Raw genomic sequence first — 14816 nt, 5'->3', positions numbered from 1 at the left:
CCTAAGTCCAAAGTTTAGAACAGAGGCCAGGTAAATGACCCTGGAGGGGTCAATGACCCGCATCTGGCCCATGGGCCTTGTTTTGGTGACCCCTGATCTAAATGATCTCATAAGAAGCCAAGAGACCTCCAAAAACTATCTAGATGGTCTCATAAGACCATAGATAAGGAAAGGGACCCTGAAAGGCCATCTAGATGACATCATCAGGCCATCAGAAGACCATAGATAAGGAAAGGGACCCTCAAAGAACATCTAGACCAGTGATTCCCAAAGTGGGCGCTACCGCCCCCCAGTGGGTGCTGGAGTGATCCAGGGGGGCGGTGATGGCCTCTATTAGGACACGGGGGCGGGGCCTCTTCCCAAGTGCCAGAGACAGGGCTGAGCACCTGAGGCACCTGTTAGGACACACAGAGGCGGAGCTAGAGGAGTGGGCATGGCTTCTTCCCAAGAGCCCGAGACAGGGCTAAGCCTGTATACCTCTCCTGAGGCGCTTGTTGGGACACAGGGCCGAGCTAGGGAAGGGGGCGGGGCCTCCTTCCAAGAGCCCAAGACAGGGCTCAGACTCTATAACTCTCCTGAGAGGCCTTTTAGGACTAAAGAGCAAGGCTGGGGTGGGGGCGGGGCCTCTTCCCAAGAGCGCAAGACAGGGCTGAGCCTCTGTATACTTCCCCTGAGGTGCTTGTTAGAACACGAGGGCGGGGTAGAGAGGTTCAGCCCTGTCAGGCACTTGGGAAGAGGCCCCGCCCCCTCCTCTAGCCCCGCCTCTGTGTCCTGGCAGGCACCACAGGACAGGGATAGAAACTCAGCCCTGCCTCAGAGCTTGTAACTCCGCCCATCCCAGTCCTGGCTGCCCATTTATGGCCCCTCCCACCTCCCCCTCCCCCTCCCAGCCCTGCATCTTGGACTAGGGGAGAGGCTCAGTTCCACCCTCTTGAGCAGGAGCCATGTCCACCCCTCTAAGCCACACCCCCATTTCCAGGGAGCGCTGAGTCATATTTTTTCTGGAAAAGGGGCAATAGGACAAGTAAGTTTGGGAACCACTGATCTAGACAATCTCATAAAACCATAGGTAAGGAAAGTGACCTCCAAAAGCCATCTAGATGGTCTCATAAGGCTATAGCTAAGCAAAGAGACCTTCAAAGACCATCTAGACGATCTCATAAGGCCATAAGTAAGCAAAGAGACCTCCAAAGACCAGGTAGACTTAGATCAACCCTAAGTATAAAGTTTAGGACAGGGGCCAGGTAAATGACCTTGGAGGGCCACATCTGGCCCATGGGTCTTAGTTTGGGGAGCCCTGATCTACTGCATAATGGAGTTCCACTTCTCTGCATTTTTTCACTGGGGTTCATTCCCGCTTGTCTTTCCAACCTGAATAACCACTACCCTCTCTGTTTGCCACCATTGTGACTGCAAAAGCTACTTTATATGACTCAGTCAAATTCTTGGCCCTCCTGGTTCTTTCTGTTCTGAAAGAAATAGGGGTCAGGTGAGGAGGGGTCATCATCATAGGATCTGTCAAATGCAGATAACAAAAAACTAACACATTCTACCACTGAGCTAAGATCCACCTCCATTTTTTTTCTGGCCCGTCCAAAACAACATGATTTAGTACTATACAATACTTTCTTTCTTCTTTGCCCACTTACTTCATTCCTGATCCTAATTAATTCTAATTATCCCCATGCTTTTAACTTTTCTCAGTAGTTTCACTATCTCTCTTCCTAAATTGAGATGGGCATGGTGGAACCAACTCATGGTGCAATGCACTGAGGTAGTTCTACACTGACCAATAAAGCAAGCCAGAACCAGTATCCGGAATGATTGTAGCCCGCTTCACCTGAGTCACCTCAGGTGTCAGGAGGGTGTCTCTATACATTGAATCCAGTTCAGCGCCATTAGGAAGCGGCCCAACTATCACCCCTCTGCCCCCATATGGCTAATGGTTACAGCAGCAACAGGGTGACCTACCTTACTCTGGCGGGTCCGTCTTCTTCTATCTACGTCATGTGAATTGCAAAGAAGAAGGGAGAGGGAACATGCCCTTTCCTTCCTCCCATCCTGACATCTTTCACGAGTCAGAAGACATGATAGGAGGTTGAAGGAGCCTCCAGCCAAAGATAGGTTGCCCTGTCACTGGCGTAACCAACAGCCACATGGGAGGAGGGAGAACAAGAGGACAGACATCCTATGTCCTTAGAACACCTGAGTCCAGGAAGCATAGGATGGCTCTCGGGATTGCAATAACTAAGGGGAAAATCTGAATCCTGCATCCTGGAACAGCCCACAGTGGCCACCCATTGGCTGCTCCCTCCTCAAACTGACCTAAATGGTGAGTGAAGATAGGGTCTTGGTTTCACTGAGGAATTATTCTATTGTGGTCATGGCACAATTAAATAAATTAAGTAGTATCCAAGGCAGGGATAATAACCTATGATACAGTAACACAATTAAGGAATATGAATAAAAGAATATGAATACAATGGGTATGATGGGAATACAAAATGGCAATGGGAGAAATAAAGTGAATATAGCATAGTCAAGCTATACTAGGCAAGTGAGTTTTCAGGAAAGGCATAAATAAAAGATAGAAGAAGGTCTTTTAATGGAGATTTAAAAACAACTGGTCCAAGCTAAAGGATAGAAATAATGTGGAAAAAACTGGAAGCATAAAATGATACTAATAAAAGAAGGTGAATACAATAAAGGAAAGGAAGAGCGCAAGAAATAAAGTTAAGATAAAAATCAACAGCTGACATTTAAAAATGAAAACAAAATCAGAGGTGTAGATACGAAATGAGAGGTTACTTAATTATTTCCCTTCCGTTCAAGTTGCATTAGCCCATAACTACCAGTTGTCTATTACATTTGAGGTGATGTTTCTGACAGTAAAACACATATTTCAATCAAAAATTTGGAAAACATTCTTACCAAATAAGGGCAATAGCTTGCTATTTGTGCTGCAAGGACAAGGCCATCGAGCAGGTCTCTATCAAAGTTTAAAATCCATCTTGTAGGCGGTATATTACCTGTTTGAAATAAGAATGTAATGTTTCAGGATCTAGCATCTGTGGCTCTGTTCTGAAAAATTTCTGCATTTTTCCTTTCTGGAAAAAATGCATCATGAGTGTTAAGCATAATTTAAGTATGCTTACAACATTTCAAATATGCTATGTGTTCTTGACTGACTGGTATAATGGACCCTCCAGATCTAGATTTCCATTGACAGTAGATCATCATGTCCTATACATCAAATGACTGCTATTTAATAAGATGGGGTGTAACCATTGGCTTTTTGGGTATCCATGGTAGATCCCAGAACTTCTGGGCTTCTGTCTTTATATTTCTCCACTGTTCTAGAGGACAAAAAACCAGATGAAGTACAAGTATATCAGATTCTGCTGTTGGACACACTGCTTGGCATTATGTATAATTAAGTCCACATAATTATTTATAGATGACAATTTTGACATTTAGAGGTAAACGGTATATAAATGTTATTGTCCATATGTTCTGAATTCCTCAAAAAAATGAAATGATTCTTATGTTTGGCCATACTCTAGATAATAGTTGGAATGATTGTACAAAATATACAAGTCGACTACATTTTACTTGTGTATGTACACAGATTGCTCATTAGCACTTAACGGTTCCAAAAACACCTGCAAATCTGTGATGTGTTGAAATATTTGGAGCTACTTTTACAACAAATGAAATTGTATTTTATTAGGTAAATGAAACAACAGATTCCATTTACTAAACACAGCTAAGCTGAATAGTTTTATTTCTATTTCCATATGTGTTATCTCAAATCCTGAACATTATTTGCATTTCTCATGCATTTGTGCAGAGCAAATCCTTTAATTAGAACTCCCCATATGTCTTAATTGACAATTATGTTACTCGGTCTTAATAATTAATACATCAGCACTTAGAATATTTACCAACCAACTTTGCATCAACAGCAAACTCACGGGTAAACAACATAATGAATTAAAATGTAACCCAATTTCAAAACATGACCTTGGAAATTTTTAATATTTAAGATAATTAAAGAGCTTCAGCTGTACTAAAAGCTTGTGACAAAGCCAAGGCAACAGTAGCAAGTAAACTAAAGGTATGCAAAGGAATATTGTAGCACATTGGGATTAAGGGAAATAAGTTTGCAGCAGAAACTTAGTCTACTTCATCAGATTCATGGAATACAACATAATGTGCCTATGGGTATGGCAATAAAGTGACAAGTTCAGTTTCAATTATGGTCACTACGGGACAAGGATAGGAAGAAAGATAATTGCATTAAGTCAAGATGAATAGATACCCATATGAATAGTGGAGGGAGTTCTTGGAATATGGTGCATTGCTATCGGGAACAAGAAAGGAATTGTAATAAAATGGACAAGGAAGGCAGTCCTCATGAGGCTGGAATATTAATTAGTGTTCTAATATGTGTAATGTGCCAAGAAACCATTGTTCCTATTCAACTTACTACCGATGGACTGGTTGTAGATCTAGCCCAACTCTGCTGTTTCTCCAGTTTTAATTGCTTGTTCATCATCTGCCCTTAATGATGATGTTGCTCTGCAGGGATTATTAAGTCCATGAAGTAAGCAAGATGATTATTCTTGGTTCTTTCAAATTCTCTCTGTGCCATTAATATGACAACTGGTAGTCACTGTCAACCTGAAGCTGCCCACAGATAATCCAAAACTCTTATTCCTAGTCACCTAATCCTTAAAAATAAAAAATGTATTTTGCTGGCTTCCACAATTTACCAACAACTTTTTGGTTTTGGTTGATTCTCTCTTAATCTGTGTACACTGACCTATGTTACAACTCTAGAGTTGTTTATATATTGCACTACAATATTGTATTTGTAAAAAAAAAATGAAATGAAATCCAAAATTCAATAACTATACTGAATTCATTGTTCACTTATTATCCAACCCCATACACCTTGTATATAATTCTCCTGCTCTATATATTTCTGCATTTATCAAGAAAAGTCACAGTGCAATTTCTCAAAACAACTCCTTATTTCCCCCCCCCTCCCCCGGAGTTGGCATCAGGAAAGATTCTAATGAGCAATTTCTGATTTACAGCAACCTTAAAGTGAACCTATCACAGCATTTTAAGTGGGGGGTTTCCTTTGCCTTTCTCTAAGAGAGTGTGCCTTGCTCAAAGTCACATACTGAGTTTCCATGGATCTCCAGAGTCATACCTCAACAGTAAAAACACTATACCACACTGGATCTCCTAACTGAAGCAAGCGCTTCAGCTGACTGAGAGTGAAACTATATGAGAACAATCCCTTTTGTACATAGTCTTTTTCTTACAATTACTCAGTAAATGTATAAATACACTTTACTGCGCATTTTACTCTAAAATCTAATTGCTATACACAGAGTAGATCAATTGAATTAATTACTGAGTAGTAATCCAACAGGTATAGAAATCCTATTGATTAAATGAGATTCTCATTATTAGTAGATGAAGCACAAAACCAACAATGGGATGATGCTGCAGGGCTCCAGCAACATCCTTCCCCTTCCATTTGCATGCAGATCTTGGTAACCATTAAAAACCAGCTGGAGAGGGGGGTTTCTCAGCCATCTGAAGTAGGTTTTAAAATAATAAATAATAATAAAACTTTATTTATACCCCGCCACCATCTCCCCGCGGGGACTCGGGGTGGCTTACATGGGGCAGCAGCCCAGACTGTTGTGATACAGCCGCCTCTTAAAGAGCCACACATACAATAAAAGTTCTTAAATGTTTATTAAATGATGTTTTAAACTCAAAAACACTTAACTGCAGTGTTTCTCTTAAAAGGTAAAAGTCTTAGTTCAAAAGAAGTCAAAAGTCAAAAAGCAGGAACAAAATGATAATCCGGATTGTCTGGCTTGATAATAAGAGTAACCAACACTGTTTATTTCGTCTACCCCGACATTTTCCTATCCCCAACTATATCCCTACTCTTACTTTTACCCTACTTCACATCCCCCTTCTGCTCTTATATTTACCTCTGTGAAAACCTTAAAAAATATTTTAAAAAATAAAATCAAGTGGTGTTGGCAATAAAGGGGAGTAGTAAAAGCAATAGGCTCTAATCTGGGATAAGCCTTTCAGATGTTTTGAGGTCTTAGGTTACCCAAGGATTTCAAAGCCAGCCAAGCATCGTCCAGCTCTCAAGTGTGAAATATACTGACAAGCAAGAGCTATTTCATCTGTACAGTTGTCAACATTCATTGGATAAAGTGAATATACTGAATATACGAAAATGGCACATCACGATTTGAAAGTGTTGGGAGTCCAACGTAATTGATGCATTTTTCTAAAATTTTATATTTATCTATATGTGTGTGTGTGTATGAAAATCTATGCTGTAAACCTCAGAATTTCTAAACATTCACAGAAATCATTTGGTAGAGTTAGAAAATTAAAAAGGGTTTAAAATAAGATGAATAATGCATACACACAAAATATTTACAATAATACCTTGGGTAGGTTTTGCCTGGGTTATAGTTTATACAATTTTATACACTTTTACCTTTCTCTCTATTGAAATAAAAAGAACTACAGTAGATCCTTTATGGCACAAATGTCATTTAGCACTGAAAGGTTATCTTCTTCACTTCACTTTATTTCTTATTTCTTAATTAGTCGTCCTCCACCAGAGTACTCCGAGCAACTTACAATTTAAAATATCATTCCACAATATAAAAACATTCTACATAAAAACATTCAACAGTGACTATTTGGCAAACTAGATCTAATCTTCCTGACTTTTGAAGTGCAAGTCTATTGAAAGAAGTTCCATTAGTGATCCAAGTACTTTACATAGTACCTTCTGTAACAAAGTAACCCAGAAGACATCAATAATGAATAATATATTCAATAATATATATATATATATATATATATGACTGATGGCATCACGGCGACCGACAAAACAACAAAACTACAGGCCCCCCAACCTCGAAATTTGACAACACAACCCATCATCCACAAGTCTAGGTTGATACAACAAAAAGAAAAGAAAAATAAAGTCCTAATTAGAGGGAGAGCAATAATTGTTTTTATCCAATTGCTGTCAGTTTAGAGGGCTAATCTCTGCCCACTTGGTCTCCTAGCAACCAACTCAGCCAAGGGATAGCCAGGGTTCAGTTAGGGGACAGGCAGATTTAGGCCTCACTTAGGCTTCTTCCACAGATTATCTAATTTGCACTGGATTATATGGCAGTGTAGACTCAAGGCCCTTCCACACAGCTATATAACCCATTTATAATCTTATATTATCTGCTTTGCACTGGATTATCTTGACTCCACACTACCATATAATCCACTTCAGTGTGCATTTTATACAGCTGTGAAGAAGGGGCCTCATATAATCCAGTTCTAAGCAGATAATATAAGATTATCAATATACAGTAGAGCCTCACTTATCCAACATAAACAGGCTGGCAGGATAAGTGAATATGTTGGATAATAAGAAGGGATTCAGGAAAAGCCGATTAAACATCAAATTAGGTAATCGTTATACAAATTAAGCACCAAAACATCGTATTATACAACAAATGTGACAGAAAAAGTAGTTCCATGCGCAGTAATGCTATGTAGTAATTACAATAGAGTCTCACTTATCCAACACTCGCTTATCCAACATTCTGGATTATCCAACGCATTTTGTAGTCAATATTTTCAATATATCGTGATATTTTGGTGCTAAATTCACAAATACAGTAATTACTACATAGCATTACTGCGTATTGAACTACTTTTTCTGCCAAATTTGTTGTCTAACATGATGTTTTGGTGCTTCATTTGTAAAATCATAACCGAATTTGATGTTTAATAGGATTTTCCTTAATACCTCCTTATTATCCAACATATTCGCTTATCCAACATTCTGCTGGCCCGTTTATGTTGGATAAGTGAGACTACTGTACTGTATTTACAAATTTACCACTAAAATATCACAATGGATTTAAAACACTGACTACAAAAACATTGATTATGAAAAGGCAGACTGCGTTGGATAATCCAGAACATTGTATAAGCGAATGTTAGATAAGTGAGATTCTACTTTAATATTAAATAATTACTGGGATAGAATAATGCAGAACAATATAATCTCTAAAACCAGGACAATAAATAAAGACCAACAGTCTGAAAGCAGGGAAATTGGAAATTCCACAAAGGAAACAATCAGGGCCAGCTAACACCTCCCAAGAAAGGATTCTTCCAGAAAGGAAGCTGAGAAGGGAGTGAAGCACTGTGTATTACCAAAGTCATTATTATTACTATCATCATCATTATTATTATTATTATTATTATTATTATTATTATTGTGTTGCGGTCAACCATGAAAATGAATACACTCTGGCTCCAAGTATTCAAAAACACTAAAATCAGAATATATAAAAATTAATGTGGTATAATAAAACAGAACAATACAGTCTCTAAAATCAGAACACTAAATAAACAACAACACTCTGAAAACAGGGGAATTCCACACAGCAAACAATCAGGGCCAGCTAACACCTCCCAACAAAGTATTCCCATCATCAAAGTCTGGCAAATCCTCTGTTTTCTCAGGGCCACAGACAGTAGAAGCACATAAAATATCACAAACAATACCACTCTGAAAACAAGGGAATTCCAGACAGGAAACAATCAGGGCCAGCTAACACCTCCCAACAAAAAATTCACTCAGGGAGGAAACAGCCAGGCTTCAAAACTGCAAGGCCATTACATCCTAATCATTTTTCCTAATTGCAGCATTCATACTTGCCTCCAACTGACAAAAAAAACCAATCAGAAATATTGTATATTCACAACCTTTAGGAAATAATATCCCCTGATGGCGCAGCGTGTTAAAGCGCTGAGCTGCTGAACTTCTGGACCGAAAGGCCGCAGGTTTGAATAGGGGAAGCGGAGAGAGCCCCCACTGTTAGCCCCAGCTTCTGCCAACCCAGAAGTTCAAAAACATGCAAATGTGAGTGCATCAATAGGTACTGCTCCGGTGGGAAGGTAACGCCGCTCCATGCAGTCATCCCACATGACCTTGGAGGAGTCTACGGACAACGTCGGCTCTTTGGCTTAGAAATGGAGATGAGCACCAACCCCCAGAGTCAGACATGACTGGACTTAATGTCAGGGGAAAACGTTTACCCTTTACCTTAACTACCACCAATTCCTCAATACTTTATTTCCCATACCACCATACTTCGCCACAGCAACGCATGGCCGGGCACAGCTACTATATATATATATATTTATCCATTTTAGTCAGTGGGACTGTACTCAACACCACATAGGGAAAGAAAAAAAAGTAACACCAGACCAGATAGCTCACCAGCTAATTCAGAATGGGAAAACCAACTGCAGCAGAGTAAATATGAAAATCAACAGGGTGCCAGAACTTGAAACCCACCAGTTATCATCTCCTCTAAACCTGAAAGAACTCAGAGAAGCCATCAAGCGATGTAAAACTGGTAAAGCACCTGGCCTAGATGACTTAATGATGGAGCAAATCAAACACTTGGGGCCCAAAGCTGAAAACTTGCTTTAGAAATTCTACAATCAATGCTTGGCACACAAACAGATTCCCAGAGCATGGAGGAAAACTAAGATCATTGCCATTTTAAAATCTGGTAAAGATGCCTCCAATGCCAGGAACTACTGACCAATTTCCCTCCTATGTCATCTCTATAAAGTCTATGAGAGGATGCTATTAAATGGATTAGGACCTGTCATCGAACCTAAGCTTATTGCACAACAAGCAGGTTTAAGACCAGGGAAAAACTGTACAGGTCAAATTCTTCATCTGACCGAGCATATCGAGGAAGGCTATGAGAAAGGCTGCATTACGGGAACAGTTTTTGTGGGCCTTACGGCAGCCTATGACACGGTGCAACATAGAAAAATGCTGCATAAAGTCTACCATATCACCCGGGACTTTGACTTTACATAAACTGTCCAGACCCTCCTGGAAAACCGCAGCTTCTATGTGGAATTTCAGGGCAGGAAAAGTAGATGGAGGAGGCAAAAGAATGGTTTACCCCAAGGAAGTGTTCTTGCATCGACCTTGTTTAACATCTTCACGAACGATCAGCCACAACCGCATAATTGGTGCCAAGCGGTGGGATACGTGTAACAAAGACTGATTCAGTGCCTGAGATACGTGTAACAAGAACTGATTCAGTGCCTGAAATTCGTTTGGCAAAAGTTAGTTTGGTGCCGGAGATCAGCTTTAGGTAAAAGGGCTGAGGTAAAACTTGTCTGGAAATGGCCACCAGGAAACAGAAAAAGTTGGCAGAGGAGGCAGGAGAGCTTTCCTCCTCAGATTCAGAACAAGTAACCTTGTCTGAAATGTCTCTCAAGTATCAGTTAGAGATGAAGAAATTAGAGACTGAATTGGAATTGAAAAAGATGGAGGATAAGCAAAAAGAGAAAGAGAGACAAGCTGAGGAGAGAGCCAGGCAGGCTGAATTGGAGGATAAGCAAAGAGAGAGAGAATTAGAGTTGAAGAGAATGGAAATAGATTTGGAGAAGCAAAGATTGACACACTCTCAACCTCATGCTGATACCCAAGAAGGGGATTTGAGAGCTGGAGCACCTGATGTAATTTTAAAAAGGTTTCCCAGATATAACAAGGAAGATGATATAGAAAAGTTCCTTATATCCTTTGAAAGGTGCTGTAAAGATTTTGAAGTGAGTGAAGACAAATGGATGTTATATCTGAGGCCACAAATTAGTGGAAAGCTTCTGGAGATATATAGTGATATGGCTGAAGACACTCACAGAGATTATAAGATGTTTAAACTGCAAGTACAACAAAAGTTTCAGTTGACGCCTGAATTTTACAGATTAAAGTTCAGAACTTTAAAGAGGGACAGACACCAAAGTTTTGCGCAAGTTGCTTCAAGGCAAGCTCAATACTTTGACAGCTGGGTGAGGACTTCTGAAGTAGATTCCTTTCTGCAACTTAAGGAACTATTAAAGCTGGAGCAGCTCTTTCACCTAGTTCCCTCAGAATACAGATGGCTAATTCAAGACCGAAACCCAAAGACAGCCAACGAAGCTGCAGTAATGATTGACCAGCTAATTACCTTGAAAGAAGGCTTTAGGAAGGAGGAAGAACCAAAAGAGAAAAAACCTCTAAGGCCGACGTTTTACCCTCACGCACGCACACAGATGCAAAGGGGAGGTTCAGAAGAAAACACCACCTATAGGAAGCATGAGGCAGTTGCAGGCCAAGCCAGGCCTGAGGAAAAAATAAAATGTTACCATTGTGGAAGGCCAGGGCATCTTAGATACCAATGTAACTTAATCAAGAAAGACAGGTCTACTTTCTTTGTAAATAGAGCTCCAATAGAACAAGAAGTGGAACCTGAAGTTAAGTCTAGAAGCCCTGATGCGAGGCCAAAAGAAAAACAATGCTTATTTATCCTTTCAAGAGAAATCTCTGAAGACTATTTAGAATCTATTGTCATAGATGAGATACACACGCAGGGATGGAGAGACACTGGGTCGGATGTCTGTATTATACGTCCTGAAGTGGTCCCACAGAGATACCAACATCCCTCTTCAGAGATAAATTTAAAGGGGATAGGCCCGTCGATATCAACCCCTGTAGTATCCTTACCCATCAAGTACAAAGGCTGGGAAGGATTATGGGACTTCGCTGTCTGCGCAGACATCCCATACAAATGTTTGATTGGGAATGATTTAAATGGAAAAGTTAGGAATTGGCAGAAAGAAGCTGATAAACATGAAGGCAACATGGAGGTCCACACTCCAAAGGCCAAGTGTTTAACCATCCAAGCTGGCTCAGAGCAACTTCCTGAGTCTAGTTCAAACATCACTGAGTTGGTCAGCGGAATAGAGGGAAAACAAGAGATACTGCAAGAGCAGCTAGCAGATGAAACATTGCAACCTTTGTTCTTGCAAGCTCAGAGCCACACAGGAACAGAAGAAAGTAAAACTCCTAAGTTCGTACTTAAGGAGGGAGTTTTGTACAGGAAAAGTACAAGCCATAAAACTTTGAATAAACCAGAAACACGTACCCAAATAGTGGTACCTGTAAACTACCGGAAACAACTGTTAAATGTGGCCCATGACAATCCACAAGGAGGGCATTTGGGGGTTAGAAAAACCACCCAAAGGATCAGCAAGAACTTTTTCTGGCCTGGCATGTATCAACATATCAAGGAGTTTTGCAGGTCGTGCGATACTTGCCAAAGGTTTAGCACGGGAAGAGATAAGACCAAAGCTCCTTTAGTTCCCATGCCGGTTGTTGGGGAACCCTTTTTCCGAGTAGGGATTGATCTAGTTGGTCCTTTGTATAAGCCCAGTCGGAGAGGATACAAATATATCCTCACAGTAATAGACTATGCAACCAGGTATCCAGATGCAGTGGCTTTGACCAATATTGAAACTTCCACCGTAGCCAATGCGCTGTTATCAATTTGGGGAAGGACTGGATTTCCCAGAGAGCTTGTGTCAGACCTGGGGACTCAGTTCACCTCGCGGCTAATGAAGAAGTTATTAGAGTTGTGCGGAATTAAACACCTAACGTCCACACCTTATCATCCGCAAACGAATGGCCTAGTAGAAAACCTGAACAAAACACTAGTGAAAATGATCAAGGCCTATAGCCAGCAGAGACCCCACGACTGGGACACCAAGTTGCAGCAGTTGTTATTCGCATATCGATCAGTCCCACAGGACAGCACTGGTTACTCGCCTTTTGAATTGTTATTCGGAAGGAAGGCTCGTGGACCCCTTGATTTGATCAGAGAGCACTGGGAAGCAAGCCCTACGCCAGATCCTGTTCCTGTCGACAACTACATCAAGGATCTTCAGTCAACATTAAAGATGGCCAGGGACATCGCCCAGGAACATCTTAGGACGGCCCAGGAGCAACAAAAGACCCGGTACGATGCAACGTCGAGACCCCGAGACTTCAACGTCGGAGATGAGGTCCTGTTTTTAACACCCAACAAGAACAACAAACTACAGATAGACTGGACTGGACCGTGGAGGATCGTCAGGAAGCAGAACCATGTGAACTGTGACATCCTAGATGAACAATCAGGGATTGAGAAACGGGTGCATGTAAATATGATTAAGCCGTATGTAAATAGGTCAGCAAATGTTTACTGTATAGTATCAGAGGAAGATACAGGTCCTTTTTCATTTTGGGAAGGTAATAGGGAGATACATAGAAACTTGGATAAAGTAACCATAAATTCAGACTTATCTCCATCACAACAAAGAGAGGTTAAAGGAATCTTGGCTAAGTATAAAGTCATGTTTTCGGATTTACCCGGGAGAGTGCAGGGAGTGCAACATAAAATATGCACCGGTGACGCCGCACCGATAGCATCCCCTCCCTATAGGGTGACGGGTAAGATAAGCGAATGCATAGAGCGAGAGGTCAGGGAGATGTTAGATTTGGATATAATCGTGCCATCTAACAGCCCTTGGGCTTCGCCCATAGTGTTAGTAAAGAAGCCAGACAAAACCGTAAGGTTTTGCATAGATTACCGGCGGCTAAATAAAATCACCCAAAACGACATGTATCCGATGTCCCGTTTGGATGATTTACTAGAAAGAATTGGAAAAGCCAAATTTATAAATAGTATTGATGAAGATGGAGAGGATAGGCCCATACTATTCCTCAGTAAGAAGTGGCATTCTAATGAGCTAAGCATGTCCACAATCGAGAAGGAATGTTACTCGATAATTTGGTCCATAAAGAAACTGAAACCATACTTGTGGGGAAGGAAGTTTACGTTACAAACTGATCACGCACCCCTAAGACGGTTGGATAATGTAAAAGGGACCAATAACAAATTATTGAGATGGAGTTTATCACTACAGGACTTTACATTTGATATTAAACATATAAAGGGCAAATGTAATGTAGTAGCTGATGCTCTATCCAGAGCACCTTGATCGGAAGACTTACAGGTTTGTATTTAGAGTTTAAGGTATGATGTTATGTTTATGTATAGATATGTATTTTGTGTTACTCTCTATTATTTTTGCTTATTCTGGGTCTAGAAAAAGCAAAAATAATCTTTCCGGGTTGGAAGGTATGTAAATATGTCATGATCATTGTGTTTTATTCATGATTGTTATGTTTAGGTTGACTGTTTAAAGTTATATATTTCAGCTATTCTTATACAGAAGCTGGGAGCCTCTAAGGCATGGCCAGGAAAAGGGGCGTGGCTTCACCTTGCTGGTGGAAGCCTTAGAATTCAAAATTTAGCAGTTGGAATTTGGCAGTTGGAGTTTGTCAGTTGAGCAGAGCAGTTGGTTCTATTCAGTGGGAAAGGAGTGTGATCGAAATAAAGAGATTGTGGGAGGAAGTTGAGCAGCTAGAGAGTTTTAGCGGAGAAGGGCTAAAACTAAAGTTGCTGAGCCTTTAGTAGGAATAACTAAAGAGCTGAGGTTACATCCCTAAGTCATAGAAGGACTAGGGTTAACCAGTTAAACCCCCCAGTCCAAGTTTGATCGGGTACAGATCAATTAAGTTCAAGAAGGACAGTATTCCTAACTGAAAGAAACAAGTCTTATAAAGCTAATACCATACTAAGCTCAGTGAAACGATTGAAAAGTCTTGCAACACTTACTGTACAGAAGTAACATCGTTCAACTTAAGTTATAACATTCTTGCAACCATCAAGCTTTGTACTATAAATAAACAAGTTACTGTTTCTTCAAATGTTGCTTATTATTTGAGCAAAGCATCTTTCAAAGGTGGTGGCAGCGACAACATAGAAAAGTGAAATACATAGAGGTAG

At 40.5% G+C, this 14816-nt stretch overlaps 1 protein-coding gene across 8 annotated transcripts in view; it reads right to left on the bottom strand.

Annotated features, from left to right (window-relative positions):
* The window catches only part of cfap47 (cilia and flagella associated protein 47), a 411656-nt gene that overhangs the window by 245939 nt on the left and 150901 nt on the right, over window positions 1-14816 (bottom strand). For all 8 annotated transcript variants that reach the window (XM_003218926.3, XM_062977173.1, XM_062977171.1 and 5 more), the window contains exon 34: window positions 2932-3029. In XM_003218926.3, coding sequence (XP_003218974.3) covers window positions 2932-3029 — 98 coding nt within the window. The remainder of the gene's footprint in view (window positions 1-2931; window positions 3030-14816) is intronic.

This window comes from Anolis carolinensis, chromosome 3, assembly GCF_035594765.1.
Source record: "Anolis carolinensis isolate JA03-04 chromosome 3, rAnoCar3.1.pri, whole genome shotgun sequence".
Lineage (NCBI taxonomy): Eukaryota > Metazoa > Chordata > Lepidosauria > Squamata > Dactyloidae > Anolis > Anolis carolinensis.
Note: the sequence above shows the minus strand (reverse complement) of the source record. Positions and strands in the feature narration are given on the sequence as shown.